General features: G+C 43.6%; 2 protein-coding genes across 2 annotated transcripts in view; one reads left to right on the top strand and one right to left on the bottom strand.

Annotated features, from left to right (window-relative positions):
* Positions 1-12,608, bottom strand: part of LOC115637566 (protein mono-ADP-ribosyltransferase TIPARP-like) — a 42,436-nt gene extending 29,828 nt beyond the window's left edge. The window contains exons 1-2 of the mRNA XM_030538931.1: positions 12,402-12,608; positions 2,342-2,420 (exon numbers count right to left, since the gene is read on the bottom strand). The gene's annotated coding sequence lies outside the window, so the exon portion shown is untranslated. The remainder of the gene's footprint in view (positions 1-2,341; positions 2,421-12,401) is intronic.
* Positions 12,609-15,590: 2,982 nt separating this feature from the next.
* On the top strand, positions 15,591-25,691 carry LOC115637538 (zinc finger protein 570-like). The gene is made up of 7 exons (XM_030538870.1): positions 15,591-15,614; positions 20,444-20,505; positions 20,663-20,771; positions 21,335-21,448; positions 21,983-22,974; positions 24,080-24,192; positions 24,924-25,691. The coding sequence occupies exons 3-5, from the start codon at positions 20,738-20,740 to the stop codon at positions 22,672-22,674; spliced, it is 840 nt and encodes a 279-aa protein (XP_030394730.1). The 5' UTR covers positions 15,591-15,614; positions 20,444-20,505; positions 20,663-20,737; the 3' UTR covers positions 22,675-22,974; positions 24,080-24,192; positions 24,924-25,691.
* The last annotated feature ends 276 nt before the right edge of the window (positions 25,692-25,967 follow it).

Raw genomic sequence — 25,967 nt, 5'->3', positions numbered from 1 at the left:
AAGTTTTGTTTCAGGTCAGATGTGTGTATTACCACCATGCCCCCTTGGTCACTCACTTCTGAACTTTGATCCCACAGAATGAACTTGCCTAAGGAGGAATAATATGAAGAAGCCAGCACACAGCTACTACTGCATCAGCCCCATCAAATCTTTACATGCAGAGGGGAAGAATGAATGAGCCACAGCAGTAGCTCTGTTGTGATAGTTGGAGGGCAGAGAAGATGTACGTATGTGTAGTTCCTGCTCCTTCACTTATTTCCCCCTCTAAAAAATGATGTACTTTGGGGGAGGGAATCAATCTCAATATACAGTTACTCCAGGGGACCTTGCCCATTCACTCTCCCCTTTGTCTCACTCCCCATTCCTGCACTTCCTACCCCCAGCTATCCCTCCCCCTTCCTCTTATCTTTTGACCCCCATCGAACAGAGAAAAACACCACAGGGGCATTTCACAATCATCTTGTTCTCTAGCTGTGGGATACAGGGTAGCAATTCCAATGTAGCCCATGTCTATATTGGCTGAAAGCCATTACCCAGCTGGCCACTTGCTTGGTTGCCCTTGTGAGAGGAGTGGGTGGTTTCAGGCCAGATCCAAACAGATGGGTGGCCTCACCACAAACCCACCCCATTACTGCTGGCCCCTTTGTTAGCAGCTTCACTGGAGAAGGCAAGGATGAGTGGGCTATACAGGCTGAACTAACTTCAGTCTTGAAGGTATTTCCTGCAGGACAAATGCTGAAGCATGTTAGTGGAGAATGACACAATAAGTGTGGGAAGTGCTTCCCTCCCATGATTTCCTCCCCGTCCCTTGTCTTCAGATTCCTAGAACAATCAGTGACTGATTCTGGTCATGCTCCTCTGTACCAGATATGGACTGGCTACAGAGCTCGCTTATAGACATGCCAGGTGTCTTCATCAAGAGATCCTTTAATGCTCTGCCAATTATGGCTCAGGTTAGCTTAGAACATGGGTAGGCAACCTATGGCACACGAGCTGATTTTCAGTGGCACTCACACTGCCTGAGTCCTGGCCATTGATCTAGGGGGCTCTGCATTTTAGTTTATTTTAAATGAAGCTTCTTAAACATTTTTAAAATTTTATTTAGTTTGCATACAACAGTTTAGTTATACATTATAGACTTGTAGAAAGAAGCCTTCTAAAAACATTAAAATGTATTACTGTCACACGAAACCTTAAATTAGAGTGAATGAATGTCCACTAGGCACACCACTTCTGAAAGATTGCCTACCCCTGGGTTAGAATGTTTTGTATACAGTGCCACCTAGTGTGGGAACAGTATATTACCGTTTAACATTCCATCAGTCATTTTGACTGCTAGTACTAAATAGGATTTCTTAGTTTACTTTTTAATTAATACATTGAAATTTATCTGAAAGAGGGGGAATAAATGCTTCTGTCTCTAACACTCAAGAAAATGAAATTTTATGGACACATTTTCAAAAGGTATTTCAGCAGGACCAGCCTTAGACCAAATGGCACCCCAGGCAAGGAGCATCTGCAGCACACATGCCCACACCCCTCATTTATTAAACTTTTGAATACTTCATTTTTATGCATTTGTAGCCCATTTTCATGTATGATTTATCCTTGTCAGATAAATTTGCACACTGGAATTGTTAAATCTGTATTTATTCATGCCATACATAAAGGAAATTTTTAAAATTTCCTTTAAGATTAATCCACATACAGAATACTTGAAACATTTTACTTCAAACATTCTATTTTCCCTTTTGTCACTAACAAAGAGCACCCTGAGCCTGGTGCCTCCCAGTGGTTGCCTGGGTCATCTGCTCCTAAATTCAGCCCTGTATTTAGGTACCTAATGTTGCAGATTGGTAGCTAGGTGCTGAATTTCTATGGATTTCAATGGGGAGGGAGAGAGGAATCAATGGAGTACAACACCTAACTCTTATATAGCAATCTTCATCAGCAAGATGCCAGAACACTTTACAAAGGAAGTCCGTTAAAATGGGGATAATGATACTATGGTGAAATGGAAGCACAGAGCAATTAAAGTGATTTACCCAAGATCGCCCAGTGGGCCAGTAGCAGAGCTAGGAATAGAACCCAAGTATCTTGAGTATGGTGCTTTATCCACTAGGCAACAGTGCCTCCCTCTCAGTGCCAAGTTAGATACCTAGACACTTTTGAAAATCCCACTGGTGCCTATCTGCATCTTTAATAAGATACCTAGCTCTTAAACAGCTCTCAGTAGAGCTCAAAGCATTTTTGAAGAGGAGGGCAGTGCCATTCCAATTTTAAAGATTAGGCACAAAGAGGTGGTGAAGGGATTTGTCCACAGCCACCCAGTGGATCATACCTTCAAAAATCTGGCATCTTGGGAGAAGTGTCTTGGTTTTGCAAGAAGAAGAGTTGAATCCTTCTGTCTGTTGTAGGCCCTGTGAGAAAGAAAGAAAACCCATATCGACCTGATTCTTAATAGCCTTTGGACCCATGCAAAGAGGTTGTGAAAGGCAGCATTCTGATTTGGGAGCACTTACACAGAACTGAATATATAGGTCTTGGGCCTTGATGTTGCAAGTTACTGCATGCAGATGGACCCCTGTGCTGCTCAAAGGCCCACTGACTTCAATCGGGTCAGCCCATGTGGAGTAATGTACAGAATCAGGGCCTGATTTTGCCTTGCCTCCTCACTTTTGTTTGCCTAGCTATAGGTCTGAATCAGTATATTTCCATCTCACTTTTAACATTGAGATTTCATCCTAAACTAAGCCTGTGGAGACAGAAAATTAGCATATGTTCTGGCCCTTTTGACTGACGAAGAGAAATTGGTAAATATGGTGTTAGTGGACATGTTTGTGAAGACCATAGTTTGAAGGCAAACACAAAGAAAATGAAGTTGTGCTAGTAGGGAAGATGAAATTTCAATCAACAGCTCTTCCAAGAGAGAAGCTTAATCAGAAGAATGAATATGTACTTGGGAAGGACACTTAGTGCCATCAGAGAGAGATCTGAAGAGCTGAAAAGAAGAATCCAACACATCAGGGTGGCAATGAAAGAGGTGGCAGGAGTACTGTGGGACTAACAATTAACAAGCTGAAATGAAAAAAAAAAAGTTTCAATTGTGTGTTTGTCCCTGCCTGCTCTATGGTTTGGACTAAAATAAATTAAAACCCCATTTATTCTGGAATAGAGCATCCATACATGGAGCTATTCTGGAATAGCTCTAGCAGAATAGTTTAATTGCACAATAGCTATTCTAGTCAATATCCCCATGTAGACAAGCCCCTATTTAGAGAGTTTGCATTGAAATAGCAACCAAAAGACTAATCAGGTTCAGGGTCCCATTGTGCCAGTTACTGTACAAACACATAAGACATCTCCTGCCCTGAAGAGCTCCTGTCTAAGAATCAATGGTTAGAGGATTGCTGGGAGCATGTGTGGCAGTTGCCTAATGGCAAGCTAATTAGAAGTTAAGGGACTGGCTTGAGTATTGGGGAATAGAAGGACAATACGCATGGACACAAATCAGCTCAAAATTTGTCACTTTGTGTTTTAAATATGACCTGAAAAGGTAGAAAAGAATTGGCTGCTTGTCCTTTTTTTGGGTTTTGTTTTGATGATGAATAAAGAAAGCCTGAAAAAGTTCAAGAAAATATCTGCTTATTTTTCCACATTAAAAATTCAAGGGGTTAGATTTTTTAGGGCTGGGAGGGGAGAAGGTGGTGGTACTCCAAACTCTGCCTAGCACAGTCTCCAGAGTTAGATGCCTCTAAAGCAGATTGTGCATGCCACCTGGCTCCCTCTCATTGAGGCGTCACTAGGCCCATGGGCTCTGCTAGGATCTTTGGACTCAGCACCACTTGTAAGTCTCCCAGATACCATTCACAAAATTAGATGTCACTTACAGTAATTTGTGCAAATCTGTGACTGCCCCCACTTCTCAAATAAGAAATTAGATAAACCATCAGTCACTGCTAAGCATCACTAGGCATCTAAATCAAGCCCTAACGGTCAATAGGCAATTACAGCTCTTAACCATCTCATTCCAGGATCTATGCAGATCCACACAGGCCTTTGCCAGACTAGAGGTATGTCTACACTAGTATTCTTACCCAGTGTAGTTAATATCTTTTATGAAAGCCTAGTCTGGACATTTCATAAGTGTTTGTTCCAGGCTACTTTTGTAATCTGGAACAAGTGTTCACAAAGTGTCCAGTTTACAAGTTGTCCAGATTAAAGTGAGGCACCATTTTTCTGTTGAAGTTTTCTTCCTTTTTTGGGGGTGGGGTTAATTCAACAACACTGAAACTTTGCAAATGGGTGTCCACTTTACTGAACTGCATCTGTTAAAAAGCCAAACTAAAGATTCTCAACAAAAGTATTTTGTTGTGACTTTTTAAAGTTAAACATTTTAAAAGAAATGTTGAAACACTTATTGAAAAAAATTAAGTGTTTAAAAAGTCAAAATCAAATAATTTGACCCAGAACAATTCCTTCCTCCCCCACATCTTCAGAATTTCCAGCCAAAAAACAGCAACCCATCATGTTGTCCAGATTATCATCTTTGTAAAGGCTAGTTAACTTGGATTAGTTGGCAACCAATTGATTGAAAAAAATTCTACAGACAAGTCCTAAGAAACAACTCAAGGGTTTCATTTGCTTTCAAATGCAAGCAGGGGTTCTGGAGACCAGACAGCATCTAATTATCACATCCAGACCCTAAGAAATTCACACCCTGCTTGCCCTAGGACACTGACCCAGTCTATACTTGGGAAGATTAATAAGCATTCTTCTGCTCTGGCATGTCTATACCATAACAACAACAGTGGGAGATATAATCTAGAATAGGCACTGAGTGATTTAGTCTTGCAGGCTGTCTGCAGGTGCCTTATTCCCCAGCTCTAAAGGGGTATTAAGAATATACTGACCTTTTAAGGTCATATTCTTTTGGTCTTCCAAGCCCATGTCAGCTACTTTTAGTCTTGTATTGCAGTCTTCCTAAGGGCCCAGCAACATGATTCTAAGAAAGTCCAGTCTCACATAGCTATTTTCTAGCACTCTCACCTCATGGCATTTCTGGGTTTATTCCTTAGGAGGCAGAAGCACTCCCTCAGTGAAGTCCCCTTCAGCAGCTACCCCTTTCTGCCAAAGCTGCAGCCTTTTATCCCAGCTAGTGCTTGTCAAATAATTAGCCACAACTGGGGAAGTGTGCCTAGCAAATAATTAACCCCTTTATGGCTGTTGCAGCATAGGGTCTATACACCTCATCACAGATAAGGTTGCCAATTTTGGTTCACTGCATTCCTGGAGGTTCCATCACGACATAATCTTTAATTAAAAGATTAATCTTCAATTCCTGGAGACTCCCAGACAATCCTGGAGGGTTGGCAACTGTACATCACATACGGATAACGTGTCTTAAGGCACATGTGAGAGCTCCAGAGACGTGTGTTCTAGGATGGTTGTGGCCACAGAAAATCAAGCTTTTTCCATTTTAATCCATGGCTCCCTTGTGCTCAGTTAATTTTTTCAAGAATACTGTATTTTGCTAAGAGGGACTTGTGCAGTGGGAGTACAGATTGGTCTGGCTGCCAAATGCAGATATTCATTAGAGCAGTAACAGACTTCAAGCCTGTGCTGATTCACCTCATTGCCTATCTGGGGTGCCTGGAATATGGATCCCACGATTTGTGTCCAATTGTGCTGGGCACTCAGTGAATTGATTTGGGGAACAGAGTGGATTTGCTATCTGATAACTTCACTCCCAGGATAAAATAGTAGGATTCAGCTGTCTTTGCTCCTACAAGATGGCATTGACTCTTATAGGTGCTTGATAGCCTTCTCATAGTCTGCCTAGCCACCTGCAGTTCTCCATGCTCTCTGGCCTATGTGCTTAAGGGCCATGTTTGCTGGATCCTACCTGTCTGCCTTTGGCTTCCTAGTGGGTAGCTATTTCTTTAGTGCCTGTGGTTGCTTGCCTGCCTTCCTTGATGTCTCTGCACGTGACAGCTATTTTGTGGGGACATTTGGACCTAGATCCATAAAGGGGCTTAGACATTGGGATGGTTAGCTTCATAACACCTAACTTTTCGGCACCTTGAAAAGTAAGAGAACAACACTGCAATCCACAAAGCCTGAGTTAGGTGTGTTGACTCATATACGCTGGCTAGCATGCATATATATTATGCTGATAATACTACCCACAATACATATTCCAAACATTTAAGTGTATATATTGTTAAGCATTAATATAGCAGCTTGTGATGGGGTATACAAACCCCACGCAGGGATGGAAGGGGTTAAGGGACAGTGCTGGGCCCAGTTAGCCCTGCTGGTCCAACCCTGCAGACCACGGTCCAACTGGAGACAGGGTTGAAAAGGGAGCAACCCAGCCCAGAAGGCAGGAGAGGAGTAGAGAACTATCTTGCAGGCTTCTGCCAGAGAGGGCTAGAGACACCCCCCTGAAGTACCGGGACCGTATGCTGAGCCTGGTTGGGGCTGATGGTTTGGTTTCTTTTTTCTTTTTCCTTATCTGGGACCAGAAGTAGAGGGAGTAGTGGTATGGAGTGTCCCAGGGAGGGTAACTCAGAGGGTCCCCACCCTTCATGATCAATTCTACTGACCCTTCTAGGGCTTGAGGTTGGAGGCAGATGGAGTGGGGAGGCCTAGGCTCCCCTACCACTACCCCATGGCTGAGTGGATGCTACTCACTGGGCCACCTACCCCACTGAGGACCCTACTACACAGCTACATAGCCCAAATTGGCCTGTACCTATGTTATAATCCTGATCAGGCCCTGTGCACGTTAGGCAGATAAGTGCCTATTTTCTGCCCTTTCTGTGGGTTGCTCTGGGGTTTAGGCCTGGAGTGAGGCAGCAGTGTGCATGCTTAGAAGCAGAAACAAGGGCATGCAAGGAACTTTCACTGAAAAAATGTATGTGCCTAGCAAATTTAGGCACCTACAGCCTCAGGCAGCAGCCGAGTGGGGCATTTGTGGCTCGCAGTGATGCCTAAAACAGGACTTACGTGCCTAAGTCTGTAAGGGCCTAAGTATCTTTGTGGATCTAGGCCTGCGTACCTAGCTAGACACACTTCTTCCCTGACAAGAGGCTGGCCTGAATACTAAAGTCTGAGCCTGCCTTCCAGCCCTCCGAGGTACATGACAGACAGTGTATATGGGCATGAGCATAGTCATCAATTTCTGTATGTCCCTCTGCTTTCTACAGTGCTTGCATGAATGTCTAAGGAGGAAGAATGGCTTTGTGTTTTGTGTCTTTGTCAATGTACAGACATGCTATGTATCCAGAGTTATTCTACTCCCCTCTTACCCCAGTGCCAGACACATGGTCACAATAAGACTGGCTTCATCCTGGAAAGAGAGCGCTGGTCTTTCAAGGCTTAGGAAGCCATTATCCATTCCAACGCGGTGCACTGTTTAGGAACTGGCAGGTGGCATAATAAGTGTGCACCGTGAGTCCCTATGTAGGGAAGTTGTGATAGCTTCTAAAGGAGAGGCAACACATCTTGCCTCATTGAACATCTTCCCATCAGATTACACGTCCAAGCCAACGAAGAACAGGTGTGAGTTTAACCTCACAAGGCCATGTTCTCATTTACTTACTCATGCTGAGTAGTATCTTACTCCACAGATACTCCCTCTGGAGTCAGTAGGACTATTTATGGAGAAAGCTGTAGCCAAATACGGGTAAAGGTGTCACAATCCTGTCCATGGTCTTTGTAAGTACTCAGTGATTTATTTTCTAAAGAGTGATATCACCTGCTTTTCTTCCTGTGATCAGGAATTATGATTTCCAAAACTGATGTGATCTCCTGTATGGAACAAGGGGAAGAGACTTGTTTTCCAAATCTCCAGGTCTCTGTGTATAGGATGATCCCGAGAGGTTTCTCTACAGATGAGGAATGAGCATAAGCAATCTAAAACAATTAGACTATAAATAAGATGGAATTTCAGAAAAGCCAGCATGAAAACTTCAGATTCTGTGGCAAATAATACAGTCCTCTCTTGTTCCAATTGGTGTCAGATCCTTGTTGCAGACATCACTGAGGGCTTTCCATCAGTACGAATTGACTTCCTTCCCTGTACCTCTCTTAATATTCAAATAGGATTTATAAGCACAATTTGTCTCCTTCTGACACTCTGATCAAGGATTATAAAGATTTGGCTCTTGACTATTTATCTCTCTTATCTTATTTTGATTTGGGGATGTGATTTTGAAGTTTACCTATTCCACACTTGTATTTGTCCCAAGTACACAGATCATGTGCTTATTTTCTTTTTATTCCAGAATATGAGGCATTCCTGATGGAGAGGCTTCTGCTGGATTCTCCTTCTCATAAAGGTCCTGAACCAGTGGAAACCCAAGAGACATTGTTGGAAAGATCTAACGATAATATTTCCCAAACTTCTGACTGGGAAAAAGCCTGCAACAGTGAGTGCAAGTCAGAAAGTGAGAGGAAAACCCCTGCATGGAAGAGCCAGGGTAAAACCACTCACCAGGAAATAAGTTTCAAGAGCCTCAAAGAAATGAGTCTTTGCCAGAAATCCCCCATAGCAGGGGTCGGCAACCTTTCAGAAGTGGTGTGCCAAGTCTTCATTTATTCACTCTAATTTAAGGTTTCGTGTGCCAGTAATACATTTTAACATTTTTAGAAGGTCTCTTTCTATAAGTCTACAATATATAACTAAACTATTGTTGTATGTAAAATAAATAAGGTTTTAAAAATGTTTAAGAAACTTCATTTAAAAATAAATTAAAATGCAGAGCCCCCTGGACCTGTGGCCAGGACCTGAGCAGTGTGAATGCCACTGAAAATCAGCTCGTCTACCACCTTTGGCACGCGTGCCATAGTTTGCCTACCCCTGCCCCATAGGAAAGAGGCTGGGCACATGGAGTGAATGTGGGGAAAACAACAGTCAGAGCTCAGAGCTTATTCAACATCAGAGAACTCACATGGGAGAGAGAGCTGTTAAATATACTGAGTGTGGGAAAAACTTCCGGGAGAACTCCTCCCTTACATCTCATCAGAGACTCCACAGAGAAGAGACACCCTCCAGAGGTAAGGTGTTTGGGAAAAGCTTCAGTGCCAACACGGACCTTGTTAACCAGAGAACCCATGCAGGAAAGAGATTATGCTAGTGTGCTAAGTGTGGGAAAGGCTTTGGTCGGTGTTCTCATTTTATCAAGCACCAGAGAACCCACACAGGAGAGAGACCCTATACATGCCCTGAGTATGGGAAGAGCTTCAGCACCAACATGCACCTCATTAACCGCCAGCAGATCCACACAGGAGAGAGACCCTACCAGTGTGCTGAGTGCAGAAAACGCTTCAGCTAGCGCTCGCACCTCATTCATCATCAGAGCACCCACTCGGGAAAGAAACCCTACACTTGTAAGGAGTGTGGGAAAAGTTTCATCCAGAGCTCAGACCGCCTGAGACACCAGATAACTCACAAGTGTGAGAGACCCTATAAATGCCCCCGGTGTGGGAAAAGCTTCAGCCAGAGCTCACACCTTGTTAGGTACAGGGGCAACTTCAGGCCCCAGAATGCCAAGCACGTGCTTGGGGCGGCAAGCCGTGGGGGACGCTTTACCGGGAGGTCTGCCGAAGCTGTGGGACCAGCGGACCCTCCACAGGCAAGCCGCCGAAGGCAGCCTGCCTGCCATGCTTGGGGCGGCAAAATGCCTAGAGCCGCCCTGGTTAGGTACCAGAGAATCCACAAGGAGGATGGCCCCTACAGATGTACACAGCGTGGGGAAAGCTTCCAAAACAAGGCGCTTCTGTTATTGCATCAGAGTCTCCACATTGAGTAGAAATCAGGGGGGCAGCTGCATTTTTAGGTGCATCAGTCACTCTTCCAATTAACAAATACATTTTCTGGAGCACTGAGCATAGGAAGGAAAGCAAACATGTTCCTGAGGTTACTGCTCATTTGGGGATTGTGTGTTCTGAATATTGGCTAGTAAGAACTCGAAGCATGAGGGAGGGTGGAGCTGTCATACTAAAAAACTGGATGCTTGTACAGGGAGTGGTAAGAAGTAAAGTGAAGAGAAAGCGGAGAACAGACACTGGGTGATCAGTCAAGCTGTGGGGAGTGATTCTGAACAGGAGAATAGCAGGGAGAGGAGTTGTAGGGGGTAATTGACTAGAGACTGGGAGTGATAAGAGGGATTTTTTTTCTTCCCTTATGTATTTATATTACTGACAGAGAAGACACAGGAGACCGTCACCTGAAGTCAACCCGTGAAGCATTAAAACCTTTGGGTTTCTTTATTGTGCAAATTAAGTTACATTGATTCTGGAAGGCAGACTCAGACACTCTGCAAAGTATACAGAGAGAATAGCCTCTTGTAATCACAGATGTACAAAGACTAATAAAACAGACCAGACGTTGTTATTCCTGCCTGTAGAGGGGCCTAGAAGGTTCTGAAGCTAATAAATGCATTTGAGAGAAGTGTGTCATTTCAATAGTCTATCTGCGGGAGCAAATAGATTCTGAATATTTCACTGGATCACAGTAAAACTACAGTCTATGCATCCGATGAAGTGGGCTGTAGCCCACGAAAGCTTATGCTCAAATAAATTTGTTAGTCTCTAAGGTGCCACAAGTACTCCTGTTCTTTTCACGGATACAGACTAACATGGCTGCTACTCTGAAACCAGTAAAACTCCAGTTTGCTTTAACTATGGATTTATCCATTCTCCTGGCAAAGGTTGCTTTAAAATGGGATAAAAGAGGGAATCTATTACAGGACAGCTGAAAGCCTGGGGTGTATGAAATGCAGCAACCTATGGAGTAAAATATTGTATATTGAATAACACTTTCACCTTGCTCTTACATAATGCTTTTCATAAGTAGGTCTCAAAGTGCTTTACAGATGGGAAAACTGAGGCACAGGGAGCTGAAATACATAGAACCATTCACTCTTAAGTGTGTGAATGGGGGAGGGAAGGATTAATAGGCTTTGCAACACAGAAAGTAAAGATCCATTTTTCAAAGGTACAGGAGAATTTATGATGCTGAAGTATGACAGGAGATGCAGAAAGGAAGGCTCTCAAACCAATGAGGATGAGACAAAGAGACAGAGAAGGGGATGGTATGAGAGAAGAATTATCAGGCTCTGCTGTTTTCATAACACAAGAACCCCTTGTTACTGTTCAGCTAATCCTGGGGGAAGGGCAAGTGGGGGTAGCATGGGAGCTTCAGGGCTGGCTGTACAGTGCTTCTAAGCAACACAAGCTAGTGTATCTTCCTCTTCCCTGAATGGCTATGGGAGGCCAGTGGAGGAGAGCAAGAGGAACTACTGCCATCTCTGGGGGGCAGCTCCTGGAGATGAGAGAGAGCCACTTTAAGGACCAGCAGATGCAGCTGTGTACTGGTTTTTCAAATCTAGGGACTCAATGGACAGCTGAAGCAGCAATCTGATTAGATCTTATAAAGAATTACTTCAAAAATACAGTAATATCAAAATACACATTTTGTGGTCCTACTTGGCGTGCAGATTAGCCCCTGCTCCCATTGGAGAACTCTGGCTAGGCCCTGCCCCCTATTAGGCAACGGGTAGGGATGGGATTTTCTCTGAAAACAGACCTGAGCCCCTAGATTCAACTGAGATGCCAACAATGAGGAATAGCAAGAGAAGGGTTTGCATCAGGGATCTTCATACCTGCCAGCATCTTCAGAGAAAAAAAGGGGGGACAAGGGGATTGCTAATTTACATACATGTTTTTAGGCCCGGCCCAGACTGCTGCTTCACTGGGTTGCAGCCATTGTTGTAACTCTATCAGAGCAAGCACTAGTGCTGACAGGCAAAGTTGCCATTTGCACTGGGGGAGCTTACCTTCAGTTTCAAAGAGGCATAACCTCCCCAGGTTCAATCCGTATCTTTACCTGTCTCAGCTACAGTAATGACTGGCCACCAATGGCTGAAACTTCACAAAGCCCTAGTCTAAGACAAGGCTATAGAGGGGCAGCTGATGCGACAGGTGCTCTCAACTCATTGAAAGAGGAGCTGCCATGAACTCTCCACAATACTGAGACCCAAACTAAAGAAGAGGAGCTGGAAGACCCCACTCCATGACCAAGTGCTCTCATTTTTAACTATCTCTCAGTGAATTAATCAGCTGCCTGCCCTCTAACACACATGCACACACAAACACTCACTCACACTCAAACCTCACACTCTGTCCCCACTCCCCACTTGTAATAACAGTGAAAGGAGGCCCACTTCTCCACTCAGCAAGGCAGTGGCATGGAGTCACTTTCCCCCCAAGGGATGGCAACAACCCCATCTCCCCAACCCTTTCAGGAGCAGCAAGAATGGCATCAAAGGTTGTCTCTGGCACCCACCCCACAGAAAGGCAGGAGCAGCAGCACAAGGCCCCCTAATACTTACCAGAAACCCATCCCAGTGGCTATTTGCTTGGATGGCTAGCCCCAATGCACTCTTCTTCTCCTGCCACATACAGAGTTCTCTGTTGGGATAACATTGGCAGGGCTCTGAGGGCAAATAAATCAACATGCCATTGAGATGACTTAGAAAATTCACCCCATTGTTCCCAACTCTCTTCAGATTCAGGCAGACACTCCCACATCAGTTACACTGGAGTCATGTCTTCAAGTGTTTCTTCGCAACCACAAGCACTAGCAACTTGCATAAAAATGTGAAAAGTGAGATACTGATGTAATCATATCCTTCCCAGGAGCTCTTGTCTTATGTGCAGGCCAACAGTATCTATTCCTCAGTCCAGTCCTGCCCCCTTCACATACACGCAAACCACTGCCCAAAAAACTAATCTGCCCCTGCACACATTCACAGAAACACACATCCCCAACTAATCTTGAAACACAGTGAATTACTGTGGCTCTCTCCCTCCATACTGAGAACCCACTCCAATGAATTATTTGCCCCAACAGCCCCGATATCATTTGGACTCCCTCAATGCACCTCATCAAAGATTGCATCAAAGATTGATGCCTCTCTTTTTCCTCTGACTCCTTTCTTTGCTCCTCAGCTTCAACATTCCTCTCCAGATAACTTGAAAATGTATCAAGCTCAGAGCCCCAGGCATTGGTTGGATTCCCACCTAGTCAGCTGCCAACCATAAGTAGCAGCGACTGCATTATACTGTGTGCTATTTTTACACACACATACATAAACAAAACACATTAGAACAGTCATACTTTTCATTCAAGCTAGCTAAATGAGGCTCTCTTGCAGAAACAAGAACCCCATTAAACAAATACTAATAGAGTTTCAGTGACACAAATTGCACTTCCTGGAGTGACTGCCAAAATCAGGATGATATTTACTAAGCACCAGGTGGCTCATCTCTCTCTTACCAAAAATATTTTCAAACATAGAGAAACGCCAGAGATGAAATAGCAATCACTTGATTCATTCTAGTGATGAATTTTCCTCAAAATAATGTCAAAATGAATATTTCAATGTACTACTTCGTATGCAAATTAGCACTTGTTCCCATTGGAGGACACTGGTTATGTCCCCTCTCCTCCCAGGCAGAGATATTGTGTGGGTGCCTTGTGAACATAGGTCTGAGCCCCCATAATCAGAATCAGAGACACACTTTCCAGGAAGAACAAGGAGTAGAAGGGGATTACGTGTATCTAAAGTCTTCATACCTCTATGCTTCAGATGGCATGAGCTGCAGAGGAGGCTCTTTCTTCATGAACAATGACAGGAATAGGATTGAGGTCACTGGACTGAAGAGGGGCAGTCAGGCTCTCCTGTTTACACTTTCTCAGGAGAACACATGGACATGAAAGGAAACAGAAAACAAACTTTAAAGCTGACTAAAGGGAATCCATACATTTTGCGCAATGTATGATTGGCCTGTGAGACTTGTAGTAAGAGGAGGCTCTGAGATATAAACCTTGGTATCAAGGCTCGGTATGAGGCCTAAGGCCTAAACTAAAGTAATGGTCAAGACTTTGCTAACATAAAGCAAAGTTAAGCTGTGAGCCAGAGGCAGGCCCTGCTCACAGAAGCTGGCAAGGAAAGAGCTGATGCTGCAAAAAGAGACATACCTAAAAGGTACTGGACACTAGAGATCAGAACATTTGCATACTTGTACACTCCACAAAGATAACAAGGAACAGACTGACCCAACCCAATGACAGGGCCAAAAGGGTAATCTGATGGATAGAGTTGTTTTGTTCGAACCAACATGTACAAGGTGAGAGGCAGCACCTTAATACGTAGAGGGGTTGTACCTTGCTATGTAGAAGGGTTGTACCTCAATATGTCAGGAGTGATGTGTAACTTGTTTGTACCTGTGTATAAGAATGCATCCCTGGGGAGGTGTCTTTGTCCAGTCTAGGGGGCAGTGGAAAGTCCCGCCATTGACTGAGCTGAGTCCATTGCCAGGGGGCACATATTCGTAGTATGTCCTGTAGAGTAAAGTCTAGAGAGAACTATCATTGTGCTTTGTTTGACAATAAACCTGGCCAAAGTGCCTTCGTACCTTACTAGAGTCTGTGGTCACTGAGGGTTCTCTCGGGGTCTGCTGGGTCAGCTATCTGCGCAGAGCTGCAACAGCACACAAAGGGAACACACACACGCAGCTGATTGATATCAACATTGAACAGAGCAAAGCACCACACCGGTAGCATTTGACAACAAGACTCACTGCCACAAGATATTATTGAGGCCAAGACTTCAGCAAGATTTTTAAAAGGATGAGACATTTATATGGACAGTCACAAAGAGAACATCCACAATTACATTAGATAGAATAAATATGAGTGAGAAGGATAATCTCTGATGCTAGAGGGTATAGACCAACCCATTAATGCTAGGGGCTAGGAAGAAACTTCCCCCATGCAGTGGTGACACATGTCACAATTTTATTGGAAGTCTTGTAAATAATTAGTGTTAGTTTCAGGGGCCCAGCTGCTGGAGTTGTCTGACTGTATGAGAATCTCAGCTTTCACTGGAAAAAAAAAAGTTTCTACCCACTGTGGTTGTCCAGAACAGCTTGAAAAGGTGAGCTGACTGTTCCCCAAAGCCTCAAAACCCAGAGGCAAATTAAAAAAAACCACCATAATACATTTTTTAATTATATTTTGTAATAATCTCATGATTTTTGGCAACCTAACTCAATTTTGTAACTTTGGGGGTTAGTAATATAGCACAGGGGCAGGTTATTCCTTATCTGTCCATTACAGAGGTTTTTTGCACTTTCTCTTTACTATCAGGACTGGGTTGCTGGGCTAGATGACCTGATCTGACCTGGCCTGAGAGGGAATTGCTGTTTCTGAGCAAGCTAAGGTGATGGAGAGAAGTGAGAGGGTTTTAGGAAAAAGTTACTTATTTCCCTGAATCTGGGGAGTTAAGGATTAAAACCAGAGAGCAACTGCTGCCTCCTTTTCCCAGAGAGGACCAGGAAGTAATGTGAGGGGAAGCGAAATGCACATGGAACATCTTGTGCTAGCCATCCCTTGGAAACCTGGTGTGTCCCTCTGCACTGAGATCGCTCACAGCACCTGGACCCTGAATGAATGAATCCCCATCTCAGGCCCCGCTCTCCGTGTCCGGGCACGCACCATGGATCAAATTAGCAACCCCATCCCTGCTGTCAGCTGAGCCGTGAGTCAGGGGGTCTGGGATAAAGGGAGAGCGAAGAAAGCCACAGGCTGCAGCAGGGGAGGGGCATGGGACAGAGAACAGCAGACAGGTCTGGAATTGCTAGTAGCAGGACCTGGTAAGGGCAGGAAGGAGACTGGAGTCTGAGCTGCACCGGGATGGAAATAAGAAACAATCCAGCTAGTTCAGGCACAGCACATGGTGTGTGCATCTTCAGCACAGATAGTGACAGCTGACCCTCTGTCATAAACAGATAGCTAAGGGTTACTGTCTCTTTCACCTGGAAAGGAGTAACCTGAAACACCTGACCAGAGGACCAATCAGGAAACAAGATTTTTTCAAATCTGGGTGGAGGGAAGTTTGGGTGTGAGTTCTTTGTCCTTTGTCTTGTGTCTGTCCCTCTTGGCTATGGGAAGGATTCTTCTGTCTCCTGCTTTCTAATCTTCTGTTTCCAAGTTGTGAGTACAAAGATCATAAAACAATAGGGGTTATTGTTTTTTTTCTTTTGTATTTACATGTGTATAGTTGCTGGAGTGTTTGAATTGTATTCTTTTTGAATAAGGCTGTTTATTCATATTTCTTTTAAGCAATTGACCCTGTATTTGTCACCTTAATACAGAGAGACCATTTTTATGTATTTTTCTTTCTTTTTACATAAAGCTTTCTTTTTAAGACCTGTTGGAGTTTTTCTTTAGTGGGGAACTCCAGGGAATTGAGTCTGTAGCTCACCAGGGAATTGGTGGGAGGAAGAAGTCAGGGGGAAATCTGTGTGTGTTAGATTTACTAGCCTGACTTTGCATTCCCTCTGGGTGAAGGAGGGGGGTGGGGGGCGAGCTTGGCTCTCTCTCTCGGTACTTGTATTTCCAGGACTGGAAATAGGGAGGGTGGAATCCCTCTGTTTAGATTCACGGAGCTTGCTTCTGTGTATCTCTCCAGGAACCCAGGGAGGGAACACCTGGGAAGGAGGAGGGGTAAGGGAAATGGTTTATTCCCCTTTGTTGTGAGACTCAAGGAATTTGGGTCTTGGGGTCCCCAGGGAAGGTTTTTGGGAGGACCAGAGTGCCCCAAAACACTCTAATTTTTTGGGTGGTGGCAGCTTTACCAGGTCCAAGCTGGTAACTAAGCTTGGAGGTTTTCATGCTAACACCCATATTTTGGATACTAAGGTCCAAATCTGGGAAATATGTTATGACACCCTCTCTGCCAGGATTTCAGGAAGGGGGTTGGTGAGTAAGACCTTGACTATAGGAGTAAGTTGTACAGCTCTGACTATAGGGTTGTGGCTAAAGCAGTACAACTCCCCTAGTGTGGATGCACTTGTATTGATATAAAAGTGTTTATATGGTATTGTTTATTCCTGTTTGGGAAGGGGAATAACTATACCAGTATAAGGCACAATTATACTGGTATAACTGTCCATCCTAGAGCTTGCATCAGTATCACTATATTGGTAAAAACTTACAAACCCTGACTGACATAGTTATACCAATAAAATGTGTACTTGTAGACCAAGCCCAAACATTCCCCAAGAACTAGCTAGTCCTACCAAATGGAAGTTTTGAAAATGCCAGGAAGGTGCTATTTCCTCGGCAGCGATGGTAGAACCAGTAGTGGAAACACCCTGCCCAAGGCTCTTCTTTGTCTACCACATTTCCTCCACAGCACCCTTTGTCATGCACTCTACCCCAAACACCATTCACAAACATTGCCTCCTGTGATGTTGCACTCTATATGAGTTTACAAAAATATGCTAATGAGTGAATATAATGTAACTGGTATATGCTTCATGCAAAAGGTCTCTTGTAAGGTATCATTACAAAGCTTATAATCTACTGAGTCTGATCATCCTATTTGTATAAATGTATCACTCTTGTATCTGCAACTAGAAATATGAAACATAACTCTGAGAGCCTATTGTAATTATGCAAAGTGTGGGCCATTAATGGTGGTTTGGAATCTTGATGACTCCCATTAACCAAGATAATTGATTGCAGATGGCTGTGTTTTTCCTGTAAGTCTTCCTGTATACCTGTGTGCTGGCAAGTGGGTAATGAAGTCTTACAGTGACCTGATCATGTCACCGGAACTGGAATCCATCTTTAACCTGGTGCTTTTCCATTGGGAAGTGGGGGGAGAGCGGGAACCCAGAAGGACAAAGGATTGCCGCCTTATGCAAAAGATATATAAATGAGTGGAACAGAGAAAAGAGACAGCCATCATGAGGAATCCCCTAGCTACCACTTGAGCTGGAACAAGGGCTGTACCAGAGGAAAGGATTGTGCCCAGGCTAAGAAGGTGTCCAGTCTGTGAAGAAACTTAGTGAAGCATCTCTAAGGGTGAGGATTTTGTCTGTATTCAGTTTGATTAGACATAGACTTGCCTGTTTTATTTTATTTTGCTTGGTAATTCACTTTGTTCTGTCTGTTACTACTTGGAACCACTTAAATCCTACTTTCTGTATTTAATAAAATCACTTTATTTATTAATCAACTCAGAGTATGTATTAATACCTAGGGGAGAAAACAACTGTGCATATCTCTCTATCAGTGTTATAGATGGTGAACAATTTATGAGTTTATCCTGTATAAGCTTTATACATGGTAAAATGGATTTATTTGGGTTTAGACCCCGTTGGGAGTTGGGCATCAGCGTATTAGAGACAAGAACACTTCTGCTTTCAGTCAAGCCTGCAGCTGTTTAGGGGCAAGTAATTCATACCCTGGGTCTGTGTTGGAGCAGATGGGCATGTCTGGCGGAGCAAGACAGGGTGCTGGGGTCCCAGGCTGGCAGGGAAAGCATGGACAGAAGTAGTCTTGGCACATCGGTTGGCAGTTCCAAGGGGGTTTCTGTGATTCAACCTATCACACCTCCTACCACACCCACCCATATCTCCTCAACACATCTCAGACCACAGCTACCCTCTTCCAAACAGCACGTATCACCAAAATCTGCTCCATGCCACCCCCACGTTTATTCACCAGCATCATCAACTCCAGACTTCATAAAGGGAGGGTGTGGAATAGCTGTAAGTCTGCAGAGGGTCAACTCTTCCTTAAAAAAACATTGCTTGATGTTGAAGTGCTTAACACCAAATATTGTCCAGTCTCTATCCTCCCATCTTTTGGGAAGGAGATAGATGGAGAAGCTGGAAGCTATTTATCCAACTTTATAGCAGCCTCTAGTCCAGGGGCTGGGCTTCCTTCAGTTCTGAGGCCATGCTGATCAGGATCATGCTGTTAATTATAGGACAGGATCATTTGGCCCAATTTGGTCATGCTGCACTTTCTGGTATCTTTTTATATGACTAACCATGGGTAGTTGCTTTGCTGACTAAAGGTCTGATCCAGTGCCTTCTGAAATCAGTAGGGGGCTTTCCTTTGACTTCAGTGGGCTCTGGATCAAGCCATACGAGAGTTGCCCTCCAGAGGATCTAGTCATACCTAAATATTAGTAGTCAGTTACTGGGGATGGAAAATTACATCTTCATGGAAAGATTTGTAATGTGGTTTCCTTCTTTGAGCAATCCAGTCTTCTCTGCTGCTATATATTTTAAAAATGTACCAAAATTATATCCATGTGGAAGAGTATCACTATTGAGTGGGAGGCAGTGATAGCTCAGTGGTTTGACTATTGGCCTGCTAAACCCAGGGTTGTGAGTTCAATCTTCAAGTAGGCTATTTAGGGATCTGGGGCAAAATCAGTACTTGGTCCTGCTAGCAAAGGCAGGGGGTTGGACTCAATGACCTTTCAGGGTCCCTTCTAGTTCTATGAGATAAGTCTATCTCAAATTATTATATGATATACAATGTCCTGTGGATCCTGCAGGTTTGGTCTCTCTTCTGGAGGACTTCTTGGATTCTGTCACTAGTTGGGTGAATCAGAGCTACCTCATCCTCATTTCTGGGAGAGCAGAAGTCTCAATTCTGGATAGAGGATCTTTTCTACATGATGCCTTACTTTTCCTTCCTGTCCCCACTTGCTGAAGGGATTTGTTCAGAAGTAGTGAGTCAGGTTAAGAATCATTTTGTTGCTTTTGAGCATGCCCTTTCCACAGAAAACTCCCAGTTGGACGTAACGTGACAGTTCATTGGAGTTACACTAATTGTGAAGGTACACCTCTATTTGTCCTGTGATGACCATTGCAGCAGTAGCTTCTTGCCTCATGACCACAAGGCTCAGTTATTGTGCTTCTCTCTTAGCAGGGCTTTCATGTCATTTGCAGCTTGTTCGAACCACAGCAGCATCTGTGCTCACTGCTTTGAGCAACCAGGGCTGCTTTGTGTTCTTTACACTTGCTGTGTCTAAGATGGTGAATTGACTATAAGCTTTTAATGGTAGGTCCTAGCTATATTTGTGACCTCATCCTTGAGCATCATCCTGCTGGTTATCCATGTTCCACACAATATGGCTTACAGGGATCCTGCTGTGGCATCTTCAGTTGGCAGGCGATCACACTTTTCCTGACAGTATAGAGACATTTCCCCCCCCAGGAAATCCATTGCACCATACATTTAAAGGTAGCTACTTTTACTCTGGAACTGTTTTTCAGACTGTGCGTTGTTGGCCCCATATTTATTATTTTTTGCTGTCATTTTCCTCCTTTTTTTCTCTTGGATTTCTCAATTGCTTCAGTTTGACTTTTTCATGATTATTATATTTCTAAATGTTTTGTTCCACAGAGCTCCAGCTGCCTTGGCTGAGGGGGACGTGTGTGTGTTTGTGCAGGAGGGGAAGGGGAGAGCGGGAACACTTTATATCTAAAATTCTTCTTTTAGTTTAAAATTGATTTGTTTATCACAAAAGACATTTTGTCCCTCTCTGTCTCCTGTTAGCTGCCCCGGGCTTCCACACCTCAGCCCACATCAACCTGCATAAGCATACAGACCTTGTGCAGGTATGTTGCACCAGCTCCGCCCTTATCCCTAGAGCCTGCCTGTGCTGCTGAAAGCTATTCATGCTGCCCTGACACTGCCAGCTCCTTCCCTCTCTGTTCAGAGGTGGAATTATTGCTGGAGCTGTAGGCAGTGACCGGGGAATGGTTGTACTTTCAGGTAGCAGAGACATTCTACATCAAAGATGAGGGAACTCTTTGTGATGAAGAAAAGAGAAGTGTCTGGAGAGATATCATGCAGGAGGATTGTGACACTAAGCTCTTGCTAGGTAATAGCACCTTTTGTGTCTGTTTAGTGCCTAGTCTGGCTTCTGCTCAGGGTTCTTTCCTGGGTTCCTTATGTTTCCGGGAAAATAATTTATATCCTTCCCAGATCCTGTGTGATAGAGATTGTGTCCTTTCAATGAAATACTAAATTCAGAAACACAGTGGCGGTGCTAATCCTACCAGGCTAAGAGCATTCTATGAAAGGAGAATGCTTGCATTTACATGTACATGCTTGTACTAATACAAAATAATTTATTCTCCTTTCTTGGCTCTTGCTTCATTCTCAGAAGGGTCTCTGACTTATCTGCAAGTACAGAAATGATCAAGTAGCTTAATATTTGTGCTGAGTCATCAAGTCCCCATATGTGTGCTTATCTCTGAATCTCCCACTATAAAAGTTTTGCTTTCCCACAAGAGCTCTGTAAACATCCCCCATCTGTTCAGCTAACAGGCACTCCAGCACATAAAGGAGATAGTTTTAAAATAACAGGTAATTGCTCATAGTGAGTACTCAACAAGTATTTAATAATGTTTGCTATCACTTGTTTTGTTTCCTCATGAGAAGGATTTATGATTTCCAAGCCTGATGTGATCTCCCAGGTGGAACAAGGAGAAAAGTCAGGTGGCCTGACTCTCCAAGTCTCCAAGAAAAGAGAGATCTTTAGAGGCAACTGCACAGGTGAGAGTTTATTTTACATTCATTATTTATCTCTAAGGTCTCCCCCATTCATTGTAGAACTGTATATGGTCTCCCTTACTATAAATTAGATCAAAAGGATATGTTTCCTTGAGAAACACGTGCATACACTCAGTGGTCCCACATGGTGGTCAGAACAATATGAATTAGAACCAGAGGACACTAGCCAGGAGACTGATTGCTGAGGGGAATTCCAACAGTGACAGCTAGCCAAAAAGTCCAGTCAAAGAGCCTTAAAAATGCAGTCTTGCATCACACTAGCACAGTAGCTATCATAGACTTAAATGACATTGATGCATGGAGTTCCAACAAATCCCCAATGGTCTCTTTAGTCTGTCTCATCTCAAGTTAACCAGTATTGTAAAGCGCTGTCATCTATCAGTGGTCCCTTTATCCATCTTTTATCTGAGTGCTCGGAAGGGATCTTGTGATCCCCTGTGTGGAAGGAATGCAGAAGATTGAAATCTTGGTTTTCAGTCTTATAAATAATGATAATTTAATTTATTTTTATTCTAGCAGATGATAGGAACATCACTGAAGAGGCCACTCCTCAGCAGGAAGATCCTGAAAAGACAGAACCACACTGGACATTAGCTGGGAGACCAGCAGGGGATATTGCCCGGAATCCTGAGTGTGGAAAAATCTCTGAGAGGCAGGGCAGGTTGGAAAGGAAAGAGGGAAATTCTGTAGGGAAGAACCAGGATAAATCAGTTCACCATGAAAGAGGTTTGTGGGGACACAAGAGCATCATTGCCCAGGGAGAGAGTCTGAATACATGTATAGGATGTGGGAAAAGCTTCTGTCTGAGATCAAATCTTATTACACACCAGAAACTCCACATGGGAGAAAAACCTTATAAATGTACTGAGTGTGGGAAAAGCTTCCTTCAGAACTCCAAACTTAGTCAGCACCAGGGAATCCACATGGGAGAGAAACCCTGTAAAAGTCTGGAATGCAGAAAAGGCTTCACTCTGAGCTCCACACTCATTCGTCACCAGAAAATCCACAGGAGAGAAAGGCCCTACACATGCACCGAATGTGGGAAAAGCTTCAATAAACACTCAACACTTGCACGGCATCAGAGAATCCACACCGGAGAGAAACCCTTCAGATGTTTAGTACATGGGAAAAGCTTCAGTCAGAGTTCAACACTCATTCAGCAGGAGAGAATCCATACGGGGAATAAACAGCATAAATGTGCTGAATGAGGGAAGAGCTTTAGTCAGAACTCAGATCTGATTGTACATCAGAGAATCCATACTGGCGAGAAACTCTATGCCTGTACTGAGTGTTGGAAGAGTTTTAGCTGCAGGTTAATACTTATTAAACATCAGAGGATCCACACAGGACAGAGAGCCTATAAGTGCCCTGAATGGAAGAAAAACTTCTCCTGGAGCTCAGACCTTATTCATCACCAGAGGATCCACATGGAGGAGAAACCCTACAAATGCACTAAGTGTGGGAAAAGCTTCAGTCAGAAATCACAACTCATCCAACACCAGAAAATGGTGACTCCTGAGGGTCTGGGTTGACAAAGGGGACATTCTTCTTACCATCCACTTGACATTTAAAGCATACTTAACATTGGAGGAATTTAATTTATGCCACTTTACAATTTAATTATCTCCCTTTTTCCAATTTTTTCCTTCTTCCCTCTTCTGTAAGCAAAACAAGCCCACAAACCTCCCTGACTCTCTCTCTCTCCTCTTTTCTTTGCTGCTTCTCACTCTTCTTCACTGCATAAAACAAACCCACAAAGTTTCAGGGGGACCCTGTGCAGTTATATGCCTTCCTCATGTATCCTGCCTCTTACACTCAGGATGCTTTTCATGCTCCCTAATGCTGCTGCTCTATCCTCTGCTACCCAGCTAGTGACTGACCATTAGGGCTGTCAGCTGAGTAGGGAACGCTTCCTGTTTCAGATACAGATGACATTCGAGGAAGTGGCAGTGTAGTTTACTCTGGAAGAGTGGGCACGTTTGGATGAAAAGCAGAGCAAACTCTACAGGGATGTCATGTGGGAGACATTTGAGACTGTGATCTCATAGACTCATAGACTCTAGAACTGGAAGGGACCTCGAGAGGTCATCGAGTCCAGTCCCCTGCCCTCATGGCAGGACCAAATACTGTCTAGACCATCCCTAATAGACATTTATCTAACCTACTCTTAAATATCTCCAGAGATGGAGATTCCACAACTTCCCTAGGCAATCTATTCCAGTGTTTAACTACCCTGACAGTTAGGAACTTTTTCCTAATGTCCAACCTAAATCTCCCTTGCTGCAGTTTAAGCCCATTGCTTCTTGTTCTATCATTGGAGGCTAAGATGAACAAGTTTTCTCCCTCCTCCTGATGACACTCTTTTAGATACCTGAAAACTGCTATCATGTCCCCTCTCAGTCTTCTCTTTTCCAAACTAAACAAACCCTTCCTTCATAGGTCATGTTCTCAAGACCTTTGATCATTCTTGTTGCTCTTCTCTGGACCCTCTCCAATTTCTCCACATCTTTCTTGAAATGCGGTGCCCACTGGGTGAATGATTGTTTTCAATTGCTTAATAAATTCTGCCCAAATATTTAACACATCATGACATGTTTTCTGTCTCGTGAATAGGATTTCTGGTTCCCAAACCTGATGTGATTCCCAGATGGAATGAGGGGAAGAGGCATGCGTCCCAGATCTCCAGGCCACCAAAAAAAGAGAGGTTCTGAAAGCTACCCAGACAGGTGAAAAGTAAATTGTTGAACCAGTTGAGAAACTATCCATGAGTAAAGTATAATGCTGGAATTCCAAGACAGCCATCAGTTAATACAGTAATAATATTTGGTGACCATTATAGTGTTTCACATGTGCAAAGGGCATTCATTTAGTGAATTGGTGTCAGAGTTACGACTAGGATTTAGGCATTCCTGGATGCTAGCCCTGTGCTTAGTCCTTTAGTCCAATGGGTGTCAGGCATCTAAATACCATTAAGGATATGAGCCTTAAGGCTTGTCTATCTTACCTGCTGGATTGATGGGCAGCGATCGATCCAGCAGGAGTTAATTTATCATGTCTAGTCTAGACATGATAAATCTACTGCCAAGTGCTCTCCTGTCAATTATGATACTCCACCAGGGCGAGAGGCGCAAACGGAGTTGATCGGAGAGCATCAGCCATCGACTTATTGCAGTGAAGACACCACGGTAAGTAGATCTAAGTACGTTGACTTCAGTTATGTTATTCACGTAGCTGAAGTTGCATAACTTAAATCGATCCTCCCCCACCCCCAGTGTAGACCAGGCCTAGGGCTTTATTACTCTGCTTCAGAATTGGCCCCATCCTTTCTTGAAAGATATGGTTCCTGATTATCAGTCTCATAAATAGTTTTTAGATTTGGGATAAATCCTTTGCCATTCTTAGTTCTGGGGATTGAAATTGTTTTCCCCCAAAGAAATCATATATATTTTTATTTCAGCAGATGATGAGATCTTCTTCAGTGAAAATAAGGAGGAGAATTCTCCCCTGAGAATACACAAGACAGAGACACTGAACATGTGTGCAGACCTTATTAAACATCAGAGATTGCAAATGGGAGAGAGGCCATATAGGTGTTCTGACTGTGAGAAGAGTTTTAGTCAGAACTCAGATCTTACTCGACATCAGTGAATCCATACAAGAGAGAAACCCTATACATGTGCTCAGTGTGGGAAAAGCTTCATCGCTCACTCGGCACCAGGAAACCCACGGGGGAGTGAAACTCTATGCCAGACTGAGTGTGCCCACTGATTCCTGTGGAAGATATATTAATAATGCATGAGAGATGGGACAGAAATCAATGATAGCTGCACTTTATGGGGGCACATGGGCAATGTGTGGCACTGCCAAAAATAAACAGATTAAAAACTACATCATGTGAGGAAAGTGGGGTGGCAGTGATTAGGAGAGGGAGCATGTGCTAAGGTGATTGATTCTTTGGAGATTGTTTTGTTGGCAAAATCCTTCCCCAGGAGGAGTGTGTGTTGTGAGAATGGAACACCTGGAATTGATGAGAAACGGATGGGAGGTATAAACAGAAGGTGAGGGAGCTGGATGCTAAGCACAGTGCGCTGAAAGGAGCAGTCATTGTAGAGATCAGGGAATGGGTATGTAGAGTCAGAAGGAGATCCTGGGGGATCAAATATTTAGGGATCATTGGGGTTGTAACAATCTTGGGGTTCATTAAATAACAAACCAGTGAATAAGAAAGGAATACAATTTTAATAAAACAAACTGGAGAGCTAATGTGGTGAACTGCACACAGCCATGCAGTGTATCCAACCCCCTGCATCCAGGACACATCTCCAAATTCCTATGTTCATAATACTGTCCCTTATAAGGGAGCATCTCTAAATTATCATCTTCTACAAATATATCTCTATATCTTCCCTCTTAAAGAGAAACAAATTAACTCATATCTATATATAGCTAACAGCTATCTAATAACACATGCATTAAATTTTCAACCTATGTAGTACATTTC

Source organism: Gopherus evgoodei, chromosome 1 (assembly GCF_007399415.2).
Source record: "Gopherus evgoodei ecotype Sinaloan lineage chromosome 1, rGopEvg1_v1.p, whole genome shotgun sequence".
In the NCBI taxonomy this organism is placed as follows: domain Eukaryota; kingdom Metazoa; phylum Chordata; order Testudines; family Testudinidae; genus Gopherus; species Gopherus evgoodei.
The sequence above is the reverse complement of the archived record's forward strand: the minus strand, read 5'-3'. Positions and strand labels throughout refer to the sequence as shown.

Bases quoted from the DNA above. Each gene is read 5' to 3' on its own strand.
- LOC115637538 (XM_030538870.1), top strand. From the start codon at position 20,738: ATGCAGGAGGATTGTGACACTAAGCTCTTGCTAG. The intron at 20,772-21,334 runs GTAATAGCACCT...CCTCATGAGAAG, and splicing joins TGACACTAAGCTCTTGCTAG to GATTTATGATTTCCAAGCCT. The intron at 21,449-21,982 runs GTGAGAGTTTAT...TTTTTATTCTAG, and splicing joins CTTTAGAGGCAACTGCACAG to CAGATGATAGGAACATCACT.